Source organism: Lactuca serriola, chromosome 6, assembly GCF_051521515.1.
Source record: "Lactuca serriola cultivar US96UC23 chromosome 6, Lser_US96UC23_V15, whole genome shotgun sequence".
Lineage (NCBI taxonomy): Eukaryota > Viridiplantae > Streptophyta > Magnoliopsida > Asterales > Asteraceae > Lactuca > Lactuca serriola.
In genome coordinates, this window is record NC_136413.1 from 63,814,146 (window position 1) to 63,838,503 (window position 24,358).

The window sequence follows — 24,358 nt, forward strand, 5'->3', positions numbered from 1 at the left end:
TAGCCTCAAGTATAAATAGACCCCTAAGGCACTAGAATTCGGCACCCTTTGGAGAAACCCTAGTAGAGCCGAATTTTGGAGCTAGTTACCCTCCCTCCTCTCTCTCATATTCATCCTCTCACTCAAGTGTGTTTGTGAGCCATTAGATGTACTATACTTGTGGTACTTAATCTCAAGAGCTAAGGAAATTCAAGGAACTAGTTTTTGTTACTATTTAGCAACAAAAGGTATGTATTATATTCTCGTTTGTGAATTTCGAAAATAATAGATGCATGTTAGGTTTCTTTTTGTGTTCATAAAATTGTATGTTTAATAGTGAAAACATAGATCCAATTAGGGTTGCATGCACACATAGGATTGTTTGTATAAAACCCATCAGATGTGAAGGTAAACTGGGTTAGAAGATTAAAAACTTCACTAAAAATCAACTTTGTAGGTATCCAAGAAACTTGGATGAATGATCACGGTAGCACTAATATTAGGGACTGTTGGGATTCCAATGACTACAGTTTTGAATGTGTTAATGAATTTGGAAGATCTGGTGGTCCACTTTGTATATGGAATAATCAATTATTCAAGAAAGTGGAGGTCGTTAAATCTAGAGATTATTTGGTCATTGTTGGTAAATAGATTGACATTGATGGTTATACAATCTTTACAAACATTTATAGAGCACAAGTTGTGTCGGACAAGGGAGGTTTGGTCAGAACAGCTCAATCTCATTCACAATAAACCAGACGCCTGTATTATCTTTGGAGACTTTAACGCAATTAGAAGGAAAGACAAAAGACACAACCTTCAATTATGTTTATGAAGCTATTTTGACTTCAATAAATTCATACTGGATGGTGGATTGCATGACTTCAATTTGGTGGGGGGTTAAAGTACTGAAACGTCCCAAATATATGACCTAAAATTTTCATTTTTAAATTAAATAAAACAATATTCCAAAAACATCATCAATACAATCCAAGTGAGACTAAGTGTATCAACATCATATCAATCAGAGTAAATCACAAAAGTGGAACTATGTGGTGTGTGCGATGCAGTCATCCCGAGCACTTCCCCTTGGAACCAGAAGTACCTGAAACATAAACTGAAAACCGTAAACACAAAGCTTAGTGAGTTCCCCAAACTACCCCATACATAATAAAGTTGGAAACTTTACCCTTCTAGACGCTATTTCAGCTAAGATCTGAGTGGGGAAGCTGTTAGTTTCGATTAAGTCAGCTTAATGGGTTAAGATGTTTGGTTCCTGATGAACTCGGCAAGTTTTTGGGTGAACTCAGTGAGTTGGATCGGTTCTTCTCGATTTTTGCAATCTGATGAAGGTAACTCGACGGGTTGAAGGGCAATTTGGCGTGTTAGGTCAACTTGGGCCGTTGACTTTGACTTTTGACTTTTGTCTTTGACTTAGTTTGTCCCAAGGGGTGTTTGTGGTAATCTGAAGTGTATTCAAGGAAAATATGGGCTTAGGATAAGGCCCATATAGGATTGGGCCTAATTTGGAAAATTAGGCCATTAGTGGGCCTCTGTGGATCTATTGGTGTTGGGTCTTGTGGTTATTGGATTTGGGCCTCATTTTTGGTTCATTTTGGGGTTAGGGGTAAAATGGTCAATTTTACACCAAGTATGGATGATCGGCCTTAGAATGGAACCCAATTGCTAATTAGGTGTTATTTTGTTTTGTTAGTTCGGAGGCGTCATCGGGGCAATAGCTAGGGATTTCTTCTAGTAAGCTTCAACATTCGAGGTGAGTCTCCTCGCTATTTGTATGGGTCGAAGGCACCAATGTCGGCCCATTTGTTTATGTTTTGTAGGAAGACTCGGGGGTTAGCCCTTGGCATTATGAATGAAAGACCAGGAGGCGGCTCTTGGCACACTGTATGCAAGACCATGGTCTAAGCCTGGAAGTTACTTCGTTTAGTATTGTAGATTGTATGCTAGTTGTCTTTGTGATGATCGCATGGAAGACCCGGAGGTAGCTCCTGACACTTGTTTGTAAGACCTAGGGTTGTGGCCACCGGCCTGGCAAGGAAGACCACAAGTCGGCTCGTGGCATAATGGCAAGACTATGTGTGATACATAGCACCTTTATTGATTATGATATATGAATGATATGTATGGCTTGCGATTTTGTACGACATGTGTGAATCATTTGTTATGTATGGTATGGGGTATTTGGGGAACTCACTAAGCTTTGTGCTTACGGTTTTCAGTTTTTGTTTCGGGTACTCCAGTTTTCAAATGAAAGAGCTCAGGACGATTGCAGCACATACACCCAAGTTTTCTGCAATATATGATCTTTGGGATTGGACTATGATAATTGTATTATTTGAAATATTTTTCAATGTTTTGAACAAAGTTACAATAGTGTTTTGACTATAATAAAAATGAAATTTTCACCTTAGATTTTTAGACTGTTACATTATTATTAAAAATATTATCAAAATAATTAATAATCCTGAACATTATTTCTTAACATTTCCAATATTGATTATTTAAGGATTCATTATGGTATGCATAATGTAATATCTCCATTAATTACAATTATTTTCCTAGTGTTAACATAGTTTAGGATAATGGGCAGCAAAAGTGTGATGTTTCATTGGGGAGGGTGGTGTGCATTCATGTGTAGTGCAATATTATTATCCAGACAATATTGCAAAAATGGTCCCTGTGGTTGGCAAATTTATGTGTTTTTGGTCCAAAACGAAACGTTGGTGCACCACTGGTCCAAAAATTGATCTTTCTATCATTTTTGGTCCTTATGGTTGGCATTATTGTGTGGTTTTGGTCCATACCCTACCTGAAATGACAAAAATACCCTTAATTAATTCTTTTTTTAATTTCTTTCTATTAATTTATTATTATTTCAATTAAAAACCAATAAAAAAATACCAATTACCCACCCCACCCCTCCTAATTTCTTTTTAATATTTGGAACCACCACCACATGGTCACCGCCACCGATGGACCGCCCTCCTCCTCATCGGAACACCACCGTTCTCCTTTAACACCCAATATAATACATTTATAGGAACCTCCTTAAACCACCCTTATACCACTACCAACAACCACCTACACCACACCAGCCGAACAACCCCTACAACCACCACTTATTTGAACATTTTATTCTATCCATTTGTATCATCACCACCAAGATGAACCCTAATGTAAAGATGATGATTTATTCAAGTATATGGTGTCTAGGTTTGTGTACCCCTGTTTTGACATATGCATGGATGAATCAGCAATGTGGAAATGTTTCCAAGTACATAACTCTCCCTTTCCAATATCTAGAAATCAAACATTGTTATAGAAATCATATCACATGTCAAAATCGGAGGAAGGGAGAAGTATGGAGGGAATGTAAGTGGGTCAATCAACGTTTGGATGAACTTAATTTTCGAATGGAGAGCCAGATCAGCGGTGATGGTTTTTTTTATAGCAATACAGGTGGTGGTAGTTGATGATAGTTGTCACCCCTCTGCACCACCGGCGTTCATCTCCATTAACTTTGTTTATGCATAGATCTGGTAATGGTAACAACATAAGATACAAGAAAGAGAGACAGAGAACTTCTCAATCCAGATTTGTATCTCGATTTGGATGAACTCCGATGGGTGGCGATGTTGAAGGTTGAAAGCGAGAATGGAGGTTGTGGAAGACCAGATTTGTACCAGAGAAGTGTTAGCGGTGGTGAACCGAATACCTCCCATCGAGCACGTTTTTTCTGGTGATTATGGTGGTCGACTACGAAATGGGAGGTGGCAACATTCGGCGGTGGGTGGCTATAGTGACTTCCCGATGTGGAGGCTGAAAACAAATTGCCGAAATCACTTTTAGGTTTAAGTGGTGGTGGGGTTTTTTTTTTAATAAAAATAGATAATAAAAAATGGAAAAAAAAACTATAAGTTCATAATGGTCTTTTTAAGTAGATAGGGACTAAAAACGATAGAAAGATCCAATTTTGGACCAGTTGTACACCAACATTTCGTTTTGGACCAAAAGCACATAAATTTACCAACCATAGGGACCATTTTTGCAATTGTGTCTATTATCCATGACTGGGATATTCTATTTTATTTCCATTTATACTTGTGAAGGAGATATGTGTGCGTTGTTGTGTGGTTTCTTGTAAAGCCCGTAGATCCGGGCTAGTCAATTTAGAGATAATAGGGGTCGAAAACGACTTTTCGACAAAAGATTATTTAGAATAAATAATCTTAAGCAAGTTTTAGAATATGTCTCAAGGGTTCCGTACATATAAAGAGCACCGAAATCCGAGTTATAACGAAGATGTTATGACCCGTCGAAGTTTCGCGATGGAACCGACACGACACCAGGAAGACGTAAATAGTGAATTTATGATAGAGCGAATTTTAGCCTTAGTAATCTAAATGAAAGTCGTAGAATATGTGAACCTGGGAACGTCCATAAAAGAACGCCCAAATCTAACTTCGTATGAGAAAGATATGATTTTTCGAAGTTTCGGTTTAGCGGTGTACAGCCCGAAGTTCGAGTATTAGATCGAGCGGTTTTAGCCGACACAACCTAAACGAGAATCGAAGATCTCGTTATTAGTAGCTTAACGATAAAAAGACAGACGAAAATGGACATCGGATGAAGAAGTTATGAGATTTTAACGGACCAATCATGTCCCGGCCTGTTAAAAATATAACTTTAAAAATAAACTTAAAATTAGCTGACGGAGTCTAAACGAAAGTTTTAGAGTACGTCTCCACCTACGCGTGAATATAAATAACGTCAAAAACGGAGTTCGTATGAATGAGTTACAAATTATAATAGCATATTTACGTATTAAAATAAAGTATAAATCATATATACGTACGCATATATATACATATGTATATATCATTAGAAAGGTGTCGACGGTGCGGTCATTATAAGACTAATGTTGAGTTCTTTCGACATTAGTCTAGTAAAAATATCGTTAAATCTATTTAAAATAGTAATATAAAGGGGTGTTTAGTTGTTTATATAACTATAAGGTCATTAAGTAATTATGGAGGGTAGTTTTTGAAAATTCAATTAGTATAAATAAGAGCCTCTAGCTCTCATATTTCTTGCACCATTCTCTTAATCAAGAGTCTTTCTCTCCTTATCCTCCGAGCATTTCGGTCCCTCGTGATTCGACTTCTTTTTTTGTAGTTTTTAGTATAGTAAGGTGAGCGCTGAAGCGCTGCACAAATATTTCTTAGAAAGATTCAGCGACGAAGTTCTGCCCCTGCAGAGCCTGACTCCTAGCTAAAATCTCCTTGTAAGTAAGTTATGGTTACCCTATTTTAAATATAGTTTATATTTAAAATTAGTATTGTTATAATAAATTTATAATAAATATTTGAGCTATTATTATGACTTATATAAGTGTCGTTATAATATCTTTTTAACTACTCGCGGTACGGGGAATCTGGTTTGAAGGGCCGCATAGGGTTGTTGGATTTCAAAAGTGTTATACGCCAAAATGGTCTTGCCCTCCGGTGTTTTATGTCTGGCCCCTGTCTGTACATAGCGGTTGGAAAGTATTGTTTAAACGCTTATATAATAATAATAAGACTAATAATTAGTCACGGTAAATCTTAGACTAAAATCTAGTGGTAATAATACTAGGTTTCGTCGAAGGAAATTATTTTAAAGTAAACAAAGCGTTGTCCGAGTACCGAGTCACCACCTTCTCAGGTGAGTGCATAGTTATTTTCATCTTACACATAGATATGAAGTATTTTATATAAATTATGTGCTATGTGTGCATATTATCTGAGTACTTGCTGTCTATGCTAGATGAACGATTTTATACATGTTTTAAATGATTTAAACTATATATATATATATATATATATATATATATATATATATATATTTTATATCTACGATAATGTTGAGGTAAAACATGGGTAGATGTAATAGATGGAATATGAGTTGGATGATGAGTTGAGAGGTGTTATAGACCACGAGGTGAGGGTGAGAGGTGGAAGATGTGAGAAGCGTTTTCCAAATGATGGCCCCGTCATTTAGCAGAGTATGGATGACAACCACGGACTATTCTAGATAGTCTAGTGGAACACCAGCAGGCTCGCAACCTGTAGGTGTTGTGAACGATGTGTTCACCCGGTGTACTCTAAACCCTGGCGTCCATGCAGACTTGGTGCCTAAACCTTGGTGATCATGCAAACTTGATGCCTAAACCTTGGTGATCATGCAAACTTGAAACCTAAACCTTGGTGATCATGCAGACTTGATGCCTAAACTCTGGCGACTATGCAAACTTAGTGCCTAAACCCTAGAGACTATGCAGACTTAGTGCCTAAGCCTTGGCGACTATGCAGATTTTGTGTCCGTTGTGTAAATCGTGACAACGATGGACTTCGTGTCGATTCCTTAGGATGATCCTTAGGAATGAATGAACGAGGAATAGCTGATTCTTAGGGTAGATCCTTAAGACTAAAGATGATAATGGGGATGGGTAATTGGGTTGATTGTTTGATTGTTTTAACATAATAATTATATTATTGTGGGTTGAAAACCCTATGTTATTACCAGGTTTCCCAACCTGGCCCACTCAGTTTATTTATATCACAGGTGTCGATATGAAGTGACATTACACTGAGAGATTAAGGAGATATAGATCACTAGTGTAAATGAATGTAAGTTCTGTTTATACTCATGTTTCTGTATTGACGATGGCATCCCAAATGTTTTAAAATGAATAAAATACGTTTCTTAGGAAATGCTTTGATAACGTATTCATCGTGTTTTTCTGGGAATCAATTCTGCAACATTTTTATTAAAAGAGGTACTCTGATTTTCATAAAGCATAAACAAAATCGGTCTTTTCTGGCCGTGAAAATGGGGATGTCACATTTCTAGATTCCATTATGTAGTTATTATCATGGTTGTAAATCACAGAAAACGTGATTTGGCGGCATAGTCAAGCCTTAAGCCTTGCAAGACATGGCGAGGCGTTGATGTTTTTCAATATGTGATAAGACAGCAAGATTTTAATATATATATATATATATATATATATATATATACACATTATCATCAAATTATATAAACAAGCCATATATTAACAAAAAATCTAATGTTTTCACGTGTTAATATACATTTAATCTAACATATAGTCACCGATTTACCATCATATTAAAAGTTTACAAAATTGTCACCTTTTAAAAAGTCGGTGAACATTACAAAAACATGTTATATCCTTAGATCAAACCCAAGGAAAACAAAAACCTCTTTGTGGCCACGGAGGTCACCCGCGATGACTCTGGGCTAGTCACAAAGCATGTCGGCACCTCGACTCCATAGGAAGCCAAAAAAAAAGGTTACACAAAAAATCACGCCTTTTCACGTCTTACCACATTATTTAGGCGTCAAACTTTACACAGCTGCCTACATCGTTTTTGGGACGTCTACACACGTCTCGACGCCATGACACGTTATTTAGAACCCTGGTTATTATCATATACGTTGTTATGATATATTTTGGAGTCAAACCCTATCTCTTTTACTAGGATTTTTAACCTAACATCTTTTTATGTGTGCCTTATCATGGCTTAGGTCACGTTTGATAGTTTCTGTTTGGGAAAGTGTTGTCTGGGAAAGTTTTCTGACTGGGAAAGAAACCATGCTATTTGATTGTACATCTGATTGACTGTACTGAATGATGAAAAAAAGTAATAATTCAATAAAAAAATAAATTAAAAAAAGTTATTTAAAAAATTAATTATCCAATAAATAAAGAAATAGACGGGGTTTGGTGTATAATTGTCTTTCCGGCCCATTCAGCCAGAAAGATATGATTTTGGGGCTTTCTGTGAAAGACATATCTTACCGGGAAAGACCCATTTTTTTGTGCAAATTAAACAGTCTTTTCGGTCCATTCAACCAGAAAGATCTGTTTGGACCTGGAAATATGCGTATTAAACGGGGTCTTAATCAATTATTATAAGATATTTATGTTGAAAGAAGCTTACCCAGAGAGGCCGGGTTATTGTAGTTTTATATTTATTGGGGTGGTGCTAGAAAAAAAACCCCTTTTAGAGGATTTTATTACTTGGTTTTCCGAATAGGTTTAATCAATCAGTTTTAATGCAATAATATTAATTTTTAATTACATTATACTTATCGTTTTATATTATTATTTTTTTGATACCTTAATTACTTTATAATTTAGTTTTGCGTTACTTAGTGAACACAAAAACAAAAAGACGGTTGCATTGTTATTTAATTGATGATGTCGAGTTTTTTGTTAATACAAATATACTTTGTTAACAATATTTTTTAAAGAATATTTATTAAAATTTGGCCACATTTTCAAGAAAAGTCTGCTAAACAGAAACATCCATATAGTTGCAAAAAGGGGTTTTGACACTGTAGCACATCAATGTTTGGTCCATTTGCACATTTAGTCACTTAAGTTTTTTTTTGTGCTCAATTGATCCTTAATGTTAGTAACTACCGGCTAATTAAAGGAATGTGAGCAAATACTACCAGTTTAAGGGTCATCGCTGACGTGGATTCGCTTATGTGGACAAGCATTTGACCATGTCATCTGTAACGTGTAAACCTTCCTTAATTGAACCTTATATTGAACCATCGAGGATACATTGTTACCCCAAATTAGGTCAGTGCCTCCCTTCCGAAACTCTACACTCAATCGATATAACCAGAACAATGTCTGTCTCTTCCAGTCGATCAATCAAGCTCCTGCGTGTCGGAAATGTTCGTGATGATGATCCCTGTCCACCTTGCGATTGTCAAGACGCAATAAGTGTGGAAAGGACTGTCTGGACCGACGATAATGTAGCTCGCAGGTTTTGGAACTGCAAAAACTCTTTGGTGAGTATTCATTTTGTTTACTAACACCATTATTTGTTATTTTGAGCTGGAGATGTACACATTTTCATTAATTGCAACCCTAACCCTAACTCTGGTTTTCCCTTGTAATCAGGCAGCTGAAGGTCCGAAATGCAAGTTCTTTATGTGGAAAGACAAAGAAATGGAGGACGGTTACTACAAAGAACAGCTTCGCAAGATGAGGTTTGAGCTGAAAAGGAAAGAAGAGTTTAGTGAAGTTTCAAAGGTTCAAAAGAAGTTGGTTAAGCTGCAGCAAGCTATGGAAGCAGATAAGCAAGTGTTTGAGACACAGTTGATGGAGTTGACGAAGCAAAACAAAATGTTGAAGTGTGGGATCTTTGTTATGGTAATTGTAGTCATTACCATGTGGTTAAAATGGACTTGAATTGTGATCAAATAGGTGTTTATGGTTGATGGTATATAATTCCAACCAGTTTTTTGGAAAGTGTATGGGTAGATGTTAAAAAGTTATTAGCTTTTTTGGGAAGGGTATGGGTGTATGGGTACATGGTCAAGGTTAGATCCTAGTTGTAATGTATAGTCAGGTTTTTGGTTGAATGCTTGTTTGATCAGTGTGTGTGTGTGTATGGGATGTTAGATGTAATGGGATGTAGATGTAATGGAATGTAGATGTAATGGGATGGCAGTACATGGGAACAATTGTAATGACTTTGTGTTGATTCAATGAATGATATGGAATATCCTAGTTAAGATATACCTTGCTGAATTTTATAATATGCATGTGCTCCGTTTATAAATTAAAGTGTGGGTACCACATTGTCGGCCATAAGGAACTCACTTTGTCCATTTAAAAGTGGATTGTCTTTAGAGTTCTGTGCAGGGGTATATATGGAAAAGTAAGGGTATATGGACCACTGACCACACGTGGTATATAAGGACATAATCAATCTTAATTTTAAATTATCTATATATGCAAATATATTCCCTTCCCATGTAGTTTAACCAGACAAGTCCTTGCCATGCATGCAACTTCAAATTAACACAACAAAAAGCTCAAAATAGCAATCAACTTAAGTAACACAAAATGCACATCACATAAACCAACATAGTTTCATACAAACTAGCATAGTTAATAGTAGTTTCATAAAAACAGCAACAATACACCAAAACACATCATTTAACACTACATACCATGTTCATATCACATAAACCAACACTTAAAGTTATTTTAGAGTAACAGGTTTAGCTTCTGAATTCCTAGGTGCATCATTTCCACCAACTTTCTTTCCCAGTTTCAACTTGATAATCCTTTCAGATTTCTTCCTCCTGATTTTCTTCAACAGGGTTGGAAGTGGTGTTTCTCTAGCCTCCTGTTCTTGCACATGAACCTGACTAGGTTCTCCATTTGCTGATGCATCAAACTCCAAAGGAGTGAGTTCCACCTCATCATAGTCTTGTTGCACATGCACCTCATTGACTGCTTCTGCACCATCATTTACTGCTCCTCAATCATTGACTGCTTCTCCACCATCATTTACTGCTCCTCCATCATTGACTGCATTAGATTGATTACTTTCGTCCTCATTGAGAGCTTCAGCTACACCCTGATTGACCAATATGAAACATTATTAGAAATTTAAAAAGAAATTGTAAAGATTAACCATTTAAATACTTATGTACCTGTTTTGTTTTTCTTTTAGCTTTGGTTTTAGGAGGCCTTGTTAAAGTACAAGCTCTTTTGTTGTGTCCTTCAATCTTACAAAGACTACATTTTTGTTTTTTACCAGCCTTGGATACCTTCACCTGCTCCTTACCTTTGTTTTGTGTTTGGGTAGTAGTCTTTGATTTTTTACTTGACCGGTTTGGGGTTTCCGTTGCATCCCTTTTCCTTTTTGTTGTAGGTCTCCCAGGCATAGCTCTACGAACAGGAGGTAAAGGTGGGGTGTAATCAGTTGCAGGCCACAAATTACTTCCATTCATAGGTGCTAACCTAAACTTGTAAGCCTTCATATAAGTGAGGCTACTAAACATTTTGTCCACATATGACTCTACATCCCTATTCATAAAACTAATAGCTGCAACAAAATGGACACAACTGATTCCATTAAGCTGTCATAGCCTGCATGAGCAAGTTCTTTCTTCAAGATCCACTTCATAAGCATCTGTAGTTCCTCTTACTTCAAACTGATTTAGTTTACTAGGTAAGACTTGGTAATGTCTTAGACCCTTCTTAATGTCATTCACTATTTCTCTAATTGTTGGACAAATTTGGTTGCCCCATCCTAGACCCTTGCATTTCTTCTTGAACACCCTCTCCATCATATACATCCTCAACTCCTCTAGCATGGTGATAATTGGTTTCTTCCTAGCATCAACAATCACAGGATTAAAACTTTCTGACATTCCATTCTCCACAGCATCACAACATTTTCCTGGTTGGAAGTAGGCCCTTGACCATGTTTTGGGGTCTTTGTCCATCAGATACTGATGAGCACTTGGGTCTAGCACTTCAAGCTCTTTCATGGCAACCTTAAAATCTACCTCTATTGTTGCTTTACATGCCTTCCAGAAAATGCTTTCATATTGAGCACCACTATACCTTTTCCTAAGGTTTTGGTTAATATGCTTGGCACACTGCCTATGCTTTATATAAGGAAGGAGTTCTTTCACAGCCTCAATCAAACCCTGTTAACAAATTCTAAATATAGTGAATAAGGATGCAAATAGATAGGAAAATTAATTACAAACAACTAAATTACCTTGTGTTGATCAGATATTACACTGTATCCATAGCCCAAATTAAGTCCTAAGTCATCAATGAGTAAATCCAAAATCCACCTCCAATTTTCCTTATTCTCCACACATACTACTGCCCATGCAATAGGATAAATCTCATTGTTTGCATCCCTTCCAACAGCACATAATAACTCCCCTTTACAGATCCCTTTAAGGAAACAACCATTTAAACCTATTATTTTCCTGCATCCCTCCTTCCACCCCTTCTTCAATGCATCAAAGCAAACATAGAACTTACTAAAGTAGTTCTTCCCATCTAACATATGATTTACATCAAGCTTCACAGTGCTACCTGGATTTGATCTCCTAATCTCTTCTGCATACGACCATAACTTTGCATAATGTTCAACTAGGGTGCCATCTATTAGTTGGAGTGCATATTTCTTAGCTCTCCTGCATTGACCAACACTAACATGAATGCCAAACTTCTGTGACACAGTTGTTCTTAGCTTTCTAACACTCATCTTTTGTCTAAGTAAGAACTCTCTTGTATAATGACTCCCTATCCAAGCATAAGTGACCATGGACCCTAACTTGTAGTTCCTTGCACATTTGTGGACTGGCTTTAAAGACTTAATTTGGAAGCTTGCTTCATCACTCATCCAAGATGCCCACAACCTAAATGAGCACTCACCCTTGCAACACTTAACCAACAATCTTTTCCTATCATTTTTCTCAAAGCAAAGTTGGTACCTATTCGCAACAGCATAGTTGCATAACATCGATTTTAATTAAGATGGATCTTTGAACCTCATACCAAGTATTGGGATCTGCTTTTTCCATGGAACTAACTCATTAAAAATGGAATGTTGTTGAGTTACATTGGCATCCTCTTCATGCCCATCATGATCATTTATGTTGTTATCATTTCCCTCTTCATCTTCGCCACATAATCTATTTAGAAATTCATCACCCTTTGTCCTATTCATAGTGACTATGTCCTCATTAAAGTCCACATCCACATATGTTAGGCTATCAATTTCGTCCTCATTCTCACTACCATCAATGCAAGAATCATCTTCATCCTCCTCTTCTATTTCAGAACCAAACCAATCTTCTATTCCTTGACCATCATGGTCCACATACATACAAATTTAACCATCTGTCCCATATGCATGAAAAATGAAACCACCATAGTCTTCATCATTAGCGATAGCAGTTATCCCAGATATTAAGGGCTTACCTGGTTCACAATAGTATAACTTCTTTATACTTTCTTGCATGAACCGTTCGAGAAATGTGATACATTCACCGTATGTCATTCCAGAAAAATCGTGATCATTGAAAGTGAAATTGATACCATGGTTATACGAGAAAGGATTTCTAAGAAAAACACCTTTGAAGTTCAGCTCCACTATAGGGTAGAGTCCATCAGGGTTTAGGGTCGAGATAGACATTGTGGGTTGGTTGATTGCTCACTGACTTCGATCGGAGAAAACGACTTCGAACCCTAGGTTTAGTGCTTCGTATTCACTGTAAGATGAGAAAAAGAAAGAACGAAGGAGGAGTGTTCTAGCTAAATAAATGTGTTTATTTTGACCTCCAAATCCTACATGGATAAATAAATGAATTATATTATGTAAACTTATTCCACGTAAGCAATATCACCGGTTGTTCCGTTTACCGGGTGCATAAGGGGGTAATTAGCCGGTAGTTACTAACATTAAGGATCAATTGAGCACAAAAAAAAAACTTAAGTTACTAAATGTGCAAATTGATCAAACATTGATGTGCTACAGTGTCAAAAACCCTTGCAAAAATGATTTATATGTTTGGAAATAATATATATCTTATATATTTTTATGAATTTCTAACCCACTAATACTATGAGATTTCAAGTTCAAGGAGATCGAATATATTAGATTGCTTTTTTGTTAACACAAAATGGGAAATCGAATATATTAGATTGCTTTTTTGTTAACACAAAATGGGAAACTTATATGTAAAGAGTGGGTTAATTTAAGAAAAAAAAAAGTAGAGCTATTCAGATTTTGTTTTTAAAAAAATAGTGGATTTAATGTGAATCGGTTTTTACCGAATTTTGTATAAGATCTAAATTTACCGTATAACGGTATAACCATTTACAGATTAACCTATAGACGGAGTATAATTAAATAATGTAAATTTTACTCAAACAAACAAAATGTAAAAAGTTGTATGAAATAACTGTTGGAATAGTGTCTAAGGCTGCAACTATATTAGGCAAGTATTTGATCCGGTTGTGCATGGTCCTTTTGGGTTGCCTTCACCATAGCAACTTGATAGGATGATTTATTAAGAGAGAGTAAATATTATTAATATATTATGAGAATAATATAATGAATAATATATTTTTTATTTGATTAATATAAGTCATAGAATTAATTAGAATTAATTTGGTGACTTAAAGAGATTAATTAAATAAAGGGGTATAAACTGTCAGTTGTTTGATAGTTAAACTTTAGACTGTAAATCCATTGGGATATGCTTTGGACGAATTCTATGAGATATAGGATAGCTAAAATCGTCCAAAGGCTTATCTATGGAATGGATTTGGATAGCCTTAAGAGAAGATTATCCAATTAGGGTTTAGGTTGTAACCCTTAAGGAGTCTACAAGTATAAATAGACCCCATGGCATAGGATACCTCTCCAAAAGTAAGAGAACCCTGGCCGAATTCCTCCCCTCTCCTCTCTCCTAAATCATTCTTCTTGCTATTGGTGTTTGTAAGCCATTAGAGGAGTGATATTTGTGACTCTAAAAGCTCCAAGACCTCAAGATCAACAAGGAACTCAAATGTATGATTCTAGATCTGTTTCAATGTTGTTATTTAACCTAATTAGTCATTAGAAGACTTGGATTCAAAGCATGTTTATTAGAAAGCCTAGATCCAAGCATTAGGGTTTTGCATGTGCACATAGGAAAGTTCTTATGGCTAAAACCCATCAGTGGTATCAGAGCCTAGCTTGGTTTTCTTTAAATTGTTGCTTGATTAACTAAAACAAACCTGCAAAATTCGATTTTTAGGTTTCTGAGTCACTGACTCGGCGAGTCCCAAGGTGGACTCGGCGAGTCCCCTTGTGCACTCGGCGAGTCCAGGCGTCAGGAATGGCCAGATTCGGGATTTTTTCATAATTATCTTATGGAAACTTACCTTAATCATAATAGATCAATCTAAATCCTATTTTTTGATATATATGACTATTATCTTGATCTAATTAAAGGTATTTATCAACTAATAAAATATTTAATTTCCTTATATGATAATTAATTAATTATTTTAATTATTTTGGTAATTATCTTGAATAAAATCAAATATAGATAATTAGGATATTAATTGTTAATTGGAATTATTTGTTATTTGATCCTCCATGTTTTAAATGTTTAAAACCTACCCTCAAGTTTTGAAATTTATATTTGTGATTAAAAATTTTAATTTAGACAACTTAAACTTCAAACCCTAGATTTTAAAAGTTTTAAAATACAACCTTATACTAATACGATATTACTAGAATAATATATATATATATATATATATATATATATATATATATATATATAACTAAATGCTAGTCTTACCGTTAGTAGGCCTCATTCACGAAGTCGATCTATAAGGTGGGTATAAGGTTGCGGCCTATAAAATGGCGCTTAATGGGTGTACACTCACACCCACCGCTTGCTTGATTGGTGGAGGGTCGTTAGCCGAACGGGTAGGATAGGGCAACCTCATCCTCTCATTAAAAGTATAATAAGAAATATAAAGTAACTATACATATTTTTAAAATTTCCCAATCCTAGTTACTTTAGGAAAAGTGAATTGATGCAATCCCATGAAATTACACTTTGCACCTTGCTAAGAAGTTAGTGGAGCGTGTGTGGTTTACCGGCACACTAATTGGTTCTAAGCGAAGGTGGCAAAGGGTGATTCATTGTTTATCATAGTTCGATGGAGCGTGTGTGGTTTACCGGCACATCGAATAGGTGATCGTTACAATGAAGGCACCATGTGATTCACACCCGCTTTGTGATCCTCGGCATCCCAGTCACAAACGAGAGGGGCATATCGAGATTTAAACATGCCATTGAATAGTTTCAATGAATCTCATCCGAACCTAGGAATTCTCAAAAACACTTAGGACTAATAGTTTAAGTTTTGTAATGGAGAATTAGTGAATCGTCATTCACTTACCTTCAATTTATTTACATGTTAGATTACGGCATCCCTTTTCTAGTATGTAAATGTTATTGTTGGATCCTAGCCCTAATTTTTCTTATTGGGTGATAATTAGGGATTCTTATTCTAATCTATCTTTGTCCTTTCTAATTGTAGATGTCGAACGCAAACAACGCTGCTGCTAGTTCTTTCACGTTGATGAGCCTTTGCCAAAAGGTCACCTTCGATGGAACGAACTTTAGCGAATGGATAAGATACATTCGCACCATTGCTCGCTATGAGGATAAGGAGTATGTCCTCGATGAGAAGCTAGAGAAAATCAACCCCGAAGTTGCTACTCCCGCCGAAATCACCGCTTTTGAGACTCATGAGCGAGATGCAACGAAGGTACATTGCATCATGATCGCTACCATGAACTCCGAATTCCAAAAGTCCTACGAGGACATGTACCCGTACGAGATGCACCAAGACTTATTGGAGAGATACCACCAAAACACGAGACAAGAGCGTTATGAGATTTTCACCAACATGATTTCCGCTAAGATGGGTCATGGAGAATCTCTTACCGTGCACCTGCAAAAGATGCAAAGGTATGTCGACCGCCTTCGCAAGTTAAATGTTGACTTCAGTGAGGACTTGGCGATCGACATGGTGCTTCACTCTTTGCCTCCGATGTACAACCAATTTAGGATGACCTACCACATGAACAAAGAAGAGGTCACCCTAAGCAAACTCCAAGGTCTCTTGAGGGTCGCTGAGAGCAACTTCAAGGACAAGTCTGTTGCACCTACTCCCAATCCGCCCGCTGCTCCTGTCTTGGCTATTGGACAAGGAAAGGGAAAGAAGAGGAAAGCTTCATCGAAGAACTATCGCAAGGTGAAAGCCCGAGATGGTGCCTCTTCTAGTGGGACCAAAGTTGATCCCGCTAAGCCCTGCTCTAACCCAAAGGAGGCAGAGTGCCACCACTGCCAAAAGATAGGACATTGGAAGAGAAGCTGCCCGGATTACCTACAAGCAATCAAAAAGGGAAAGATCAAGCCATCTTTCGCAGGTATATACACAATCAAATCTAACGATTCTAATCATGCTATTTCTTGGGTTCTTGATACCGGTTGTGGTTATCACATTTGTTCTAATGTGCAGGGACTAAGAAGAAGTAGGGATGTGGAGCAAGGAAGGATCAATCTAATCATGGGGAACAGAAGATCGTCGCCTGTGACCAAGATTGGAGTGTATTCTTTAGTGCTTAGGAATAGTTTGGTTTTAGATTTGAACAATTGTTGCTATTCGCCAGAAATGGCTAGAAACATCATTTCATTTCATGGTTTATATAGACAAGGATTTAGATTTTCTTTTAATAATGAGAATGGTTCTATTTTGGCTTATCTAAATGGTGTCTTTTACTTTGAAGCTATACCATGTAATGGAATATATGAAACCGTTATGATTGTTGATAACTTAGGAAATGATGTTTTAAATATTGATTCTTCCACTAGTATGGATAAAGCATCCTTGTGGCATTGTCGTCTTGGAAATGTCAACAAGAAACGCATAGCCCAACTCCAAAAGGATGGAGTGTTGGAGTCATTCGACCTTAGGGAAGATGACACGTGCGAGTCTTGTTTGCTTGGAAAGATGACTAAGTCACCCTTCACGAGTACATGTGAAAGGGGCGAGGGTCTATTGGACCTAATACATACCGATGTATGTGGACCGTTTAGATCAACCACGAAGGATGGGAACCGCTTCTATGTGACTTTTACCGATGACTATAGTAGATATGGGTATATCTACTTAATCAAGCAAAAGTTAGACACCTTTGAAAAGTTCAAAGAGTTCAAGAATGAAGTGGAGAATCAATTGGGCAGGAAAATCAAGATGCTTCGATCCGATCGAGGAGGAGAGTACCTAAGTCTTGAATTCCACGATTATCTCAAGGGGTGTGGAATAGTTTCACAATTGACGCCTCCTAGGACACCGCAGTTGAATGGTGTGGCAGAAAGGCGTAATCGAACCTTATTGGATATGGTTCGCTCTATGATGAGTCGTGCTTCACTACCTATCTCTTTTTGGGGGTATGCCTTAGAGACTGCCGCCCATATCCTTAACCGAGTCCCTACTAAGAAGGTTGCCAAAACACCTCACGAGATGTGGACAGGGAAAGCTCCCTCGTTGGCACATATCAAGGTTTGGGGTTGCGAGGCTTTCGTAAGACGAGATACTCACGACAAGCTTGAACCTCGAAGTGAGCGATGTATTTTCATCGGCTACCCACAGACATCCTTTGGATATCTCTTCTATAGACCGAAGGACAATGTTGTCTTCGTTGCGAGGAGAGGAGTTTTCCGGGAGAGAGAACTCATAAGCCAAGGAGACAGTGGGAGGCAAATCGAACTTGAAGAGATTCAAGAGTCGATAGATGAAGGAACCTCTACCGCTGGCATTCAACACGAGGAGGAAACTCCAGTTGAACCGATTGACGAATCCTTACCTCTTAGACGTTCCGATAGAGTTAGAGTTCATCCCCAGTTTTATGGCTTTCATATTACTACCGAAGGGGACACGTATATTAGTGATGGTACACTAGTGAACCTTGATGAAACTAATAGCTATAAGGAAGCCATGGCAGGCCCGGAGTCTGTAAAGTGGAAAGAGGCAATGGATAGCGAGATCCAATCCATGTATGATAACCAAGTTTGGAATTTGGTTGATTACGTGCCCGGACGTAAGACCGTTGGGTGTAAATGGATCTTCAAGAAGAAGACCGACATGGATGGAAACGTACACACATATAAAGCGCGATTGGTCGTGAAGGGCTTTACTCAAACTCCCGGAGTTGACTATGATGAGACCTTCTCACCAGTTGCGAAGATTAAATCTATTAGAGTGATGCTAGCAATTGCCGCATTTCATGATTATGAGATTTGGCAAATGGATGTCAAGACCGCTTTCCTTAATGGAAAGTTGGCTGAGGATGTTTACATGGCTCAGCCAGAGGGGTTTGTGGATCCGAAGCATCCGAATAGAGTGTGTAAGCTTGAGAAGTCCATTTATGGACTTAAGCAAGCGTCTCGCAGATGGAATCTTTGCTTCGATGAGAAAGTCAAAGAGTTTGGATTTGTACGAAGCGAAGACGAGTCTTGTGTATATATCAAAGCCAGTGGGAGTATAGTAAGCTTCCTCGTTCTATATGTCGATGACATATTACTCATAGGAAACGACATCCCGACTCTGCAAGAGGTTAAGTCCTGGCTCGGGAAGTGCTTCGCTATGAAGGACCTCAGAGAGGCTTCTTACATTTTGGGAATAAGGATAGTAAGAGAAAGAAGTAAGAGACTAATTGGACTTAGTCAGAATACTTACTTAGAGAAGGTACTAAAACGTTTTAGTATGGAAAACTCAAAGAAGGGAGAACTACCGATATAAAATAATGCCAAATTGAGTAAGACTCAAAGTCCGAGTACCGAAGCTGAGATAGCAGAAATGAGCCGAGTACCATACGCTTCCGCAGTTGGCTCAATCATGTATGCTATGACTTGTACTCGCCCTGATGTAGCCTTCGCTTTGAGCATGGTTAGCAGATATCAAGGGAATCCTGGCAAAGCACATTGGATTGCAGTGAAAAACATCCTTAAGTACCTTCGGAGGACGAAGGAATGGTTCTTAGTCCTCGGAGGGAGTGATGACTTGAAGGTGAGAGGGTATAGTGACGCCAGTTTTCAGACCGACAGGGACAACTACCGTTCGCAGTCGGGCTGGGTCTTTACCCTAAATGGAGGAGCAGTGACATGGAAAAGTTCCAAGCAGGAAACCGTAGTTGATTCAACGTGCGAATCAGAGTACATTGCAGCGAGCGAAGCGTCGAAGGAGGCAACATGGCTAAAGAACTTCATCGGTGATCTTGGAGTTGTACCTGCCATAAAGGAGCCCATGGAGATTTTCTGTGATAACGAAGGCGCGGTTGCCTTGACCAAGGAACTAAGGGATCATGGTAGATCAAGACATATCGACAGAAAGTATCACTTCATTAGACATCGTGTAGAAGAAGGACAACTCGTAGTGAAGAGGATATCATCAGAAGATAACCCAACAGATCCGCTTACGAAGGGACTGAGTAGGGTTAAGCACTTGCAGCATGCTAGGAGTATTGGGCTGAAGGATGATATTAGCATAGATTAGATAGTATTAGAAACGTGTAATAGATAAATGTAATTGACATTTGATGATTAAATAAAGGAGTTTTATTTATGAGTAATGTTACTATCTTATGTTAATTGTTTAGCTATTGTTTCACTTTGCATGTTTTGACTTCCAGAATAATTGAGTTTATTAGGAATAATCGAATTGTTCAAATGGTCCACAATCGTTCATATGTTGGGAGTAGATATGAATGAAGATTGTCATGAATTGGTGTGTAGAATGTCTAAATGGTGTTAGACATAGCAAAAGATTGCTGCAACGTTCATGAGTGCTTATGAACTAGTTTTGAGCATTGGAATAAACCCGTGCTTGCTGGAATCACCTTATGGAATATGATATAAAAGGTGATCGCAAGACGATAATATCATATAGTCTTAAAACCTAGATATATGGTTTATTATTTGTTAATTGATTGTACATTGATAATACGAAAACACATCAGTAACTTGGTGTTATAAAACGTATTGTTGTGTATAGTTGGTTAATGAATAAGTAAATGCATATAAGTCGAAGTTTATCTGTAACTTTTATCTAAGAAGGTAAAAGCGATATCTCGGCCGCTCGATGATTTGATTTGACTTATGTGCTGGGCCCGGTCAGAACTGAATTGATGTGTTCGATTAAGTTCTATGTCAAATAAATCAGAGATCGAGAAACCTAAATGCTTGACTAACCATTCCATAGGATTGTCAGCATGATATCTAACAGAGGACTGTACGTTCCCTTATCTAAAGGACAAGATTGATTAGATCAGAGTTGACAGCGTCTTTGAGAGCTACGATTGCAAACCGAATTGTACTTGTGAATATAGTTACTAGACTTATCCAAGTGGGAGACTGTTGGAATAGTGTCTAAGGCTGCAACTATATTAGGCAAGTATTTGATCCGGTTGTGCATGGTCCTTTTGGGTTGCCTTCACCATAGCAACTTGATAGGATGATTTATTAAAAGAGAGTAAATATTATTAATATATTATGAGAATAATATAATGAATAATATATTTTTTATTTGATTAATATAAGTCATAGAATTAATTAGAATTAATTTGGTGACTTAAAGAGATTAATTAAATAAAGGGTATAAACTGTCAGTTGTTTGATAGTTAAACTTTAGACTATAAATCCATTGGGATATGCTTTGGACGAATTCTATGAGATATAGGATAGCTAAAATCGTCCAAAGGCTTATCTATGGAATGGATTTGGATAGCCTTAAGAGAAGATTATCCAATTAGGGTTTAGGTTGTAACCCTTAAGGAGTCTACAAGTATAAATAGACCCCATGGCATAGGGAATTCGATACCTCTCCAAAAGTAAGAGAACCCTGGCCGAATTCCTCCCCTCTCCTCTCTCCTAAATCATTCTTCTTGCTATTGGTGTTTGTAAGCCATTAGAGGAGTGACATTTGTAACTCTAAAAGCTCCAAGACCTCAAGATCAACAAGGAACTCAAAGGTATGATTCTAGATCTGTTTCAATGTTGTTATTTAACCTAATTAGTCATTAGAAGACTTGGATTCAAAGCATGTTTATTAGAAAGCCTAGATCCGAGCATTAGGGTTTTGCATGCGCACATAGGAAAGTTCTTATGGCTAAAACCCATCAATAACAACATTAAATATTAAATTAAAAACATCAAAAAATAACAATGTATTTTAACAAAACGTCAAAAAAAAAAAGAACACTATATCCGAAAAGGTAAAAACTATTTAATTAAAATGTAACACAAATATAAATATTATTTTAAATAATTGTCAAAAAATAACAATGTATCTTAACAAAACGTCAAAGGAACATTGTATTCGAAAAAAAATAAAAACTATTTAAATAAAATATAACAGAAATAATATTATTTCTGTTACATTTTAAATAATAACATTATTGTTTGTTCATTTTAAATAAAGAAAAGAAAAAAAACATGTATGTTAATCAATATATATATATATATATATATATATATATATATATATATATATATATATATATATATATATATATATATATATATATATATTAAATAATAAAAATCTAAAAAACATAATCATTAAAGAATTGATATGAAAGATGGGACATGAAGAGTTTTTTTTTAAATTTAAGGGTTTTTTTTTTTTTTGAAGAAACCCCTATTTTATTGTTGTTTGCCCTTGACTATAGCTTACTTTTTTTATTATTAATTGAGTTTTGATATTTATCGTCGTTGGCCTTTGACTATAGCTTATTCATGTTTATTTATTGTTTTGATGTTTTATTGGACACCTAGCAGCTATTAAGCACCGACCTTGTTTTTTCTAACATGTATTAATTTTTATATGATTTTCCATTGTGATATCAAAACTATAATGGTATTTTCAAATCGGGCCTAAATAAAATATGTCACAGTTGTTCTATTTTAAATGTTCCTTTGAAAAAATATTTTTAATTTATAGCTTGTTTTAAAGTTCGTTGGAAATAATTATTTGCACCTCTTCTAGAGTGCTTATAAAATGATTCAAAACACAAAAAAATAAGTTCGAAACATAAAGGTAGAAAAATATGTTATCATTAACTCATATGAAAACATACCAATACTCCTAATGCTCTGTTTCTTACGTATGCATACACACGCCACTCGTCAAATTTTGCAATTTGCGACCACAAGCATGCACATGTGTGGTACCCAACTTAGGGTATGAATATTCAACTTGATAGTAAGGAATCATTTGCTTTTTAAATCCAATAAATGTCTTCATTCCCTACGTATAATGTAACACAAGTTATTTTCCTACTTTCAATTTTTATCTTTTTATGTAATCACCTCATTTTGAAAGTCAATATCTCATTCGCATTAACGATAATTTGAATGTGGAATATATTAATATGAAGCTCTCTTTAAAGAAATGGCATTCCCATTAAATAATATATAAATGGATCACAAAATACATATTCGTACAAAGTTGGCAAAAATTCTAATAAAAATAATGGTTTTCCAACTAAAACCTCAATTTTTTCCCTCTCTCCTCGATCTTCTTTCAACTTCAAACGTAAAATAACAAACATAACAACAAATCTTTCCTTAAAAAAATAAGAAACCCTTGTCATTTTTTGCAATGAATAATGTGTATTACAAACAACTACTAAACATGCAACTTCACATCACTAATATACCCGATCATTAATATATTCCATAGTGTAGTTTACATTTGAAAATAAAGGTAAAGATAAAATAACATACATAGGGGGTGTTTGGCTTGTCTTTTTGAAGTTTGGCTTGTCTTTTTGAAAGACAAAAGTCCTTTTGGAAAAGTTAAAATATAAAAGATGTTTGGTAGAAACATTTTAAAAACTAATTTTGGATTTTAGAGCGAAGGAACTGACTTTTTGAAAAAGTTAGAAAAACCTACTTTTTGTAACTTTTCTAAAAAGGATTTTTCCTCTAAAAAAAGACAAGCCAAATACTTCATATTATATTTTTTTCCAAATTAAACCATAACCTTTTTCTATCTATATTTATGGCCTTTACATTTTTTCGATTAGACTCTTAATAGTTTTTTATTTTCTCACCATTACATTTTTTGGGATAGCTTCTAAAAAAACTTACTAGCTTTTTAGGTTTTTATAAAGCTAATAAGCTAAAAAATTGTTTGTCTATTTAAAAAACGTTCTCTAAAACAGCTTTTTGGATAGGAAAAAATAAAGCTTTCAAAAAGCTAAAAAATCCTAGCTTCTTAACTTTTTAACCATTTTACTCCCGAAAAAACGACTTTTCGCATCCAAACACTTTTTAAAACCAGCTTTTCCTAAAAGCTATAAGCTAATGAACACTTTTTTTTTTAAAAATCACTTTTAACATAACATACCCATAATGTCCCTTATACTTTACTATTTTTTTTAATTAAACCTCAAACTTCGCTTTTTTTTTTTAAACGTTACATCTTTTACATAAATCAGAAGACTACCCGGTTTTCTTTTCTTAAAAAAACCCTTGCATCTTTGCATAAAATCATAATATTACCAAATCCAAAAAGAAAAAAAAAATGAAATAAGAAAATAGAAAAAAATACATATGGGGCTTGTTTTAATTTTCTTTTCTTGTGTGTGTGGGGCTAATTGAGGAAGACACTCCATAAAAAAAACCCAAATTGATGGATTAAAGCACTGCAACAACCCCATCATTACAAGTGTGTAAAAAAGTGATCTTTTTAGGCACTAACCTGATTGAATTATAAAGAAAGTGATGACAGCAACAATAGTCAATAAAGAAGATAAAAAGCATGTCAACCCAGATCAAAAGGACCACATAAACAGTTAAAACTTTAAACCAACAACACATGGCATGAGAATCATTACCTAACATTCATTAAAAATACCTTCAAAAACCCAACATA

The 24,358-nt window shown here is 36.0% G+C and overlaps 1 protein-coding gene across 1 annotated transcript; it reads right to left on the reverse strand.

The window, feature by feature from the left end:
• Positions 1-10,959: 10,959 nt before the first annotated feature.
• On the reverse strand, positions 10,960-12,107 carry LOC145059844 (uncharacterized). The gene is made up of 2 exons (XM_079007618.1): positions 11,607-12,107; positions 10,960-11,532 (listed from the first exon to the last, which is right to left on the reverse strand). The coding sequence occupies exons 1-2, from the start codon at positions 12,105-12,107 to the stop codon at positions 10,960-10,962; spliced, it is 1,074 nt and encodes a 357-aa protein (XP_078863744.1).
• Positions 12,108-24,358: the final 12,251 nt, after the last annotated feature.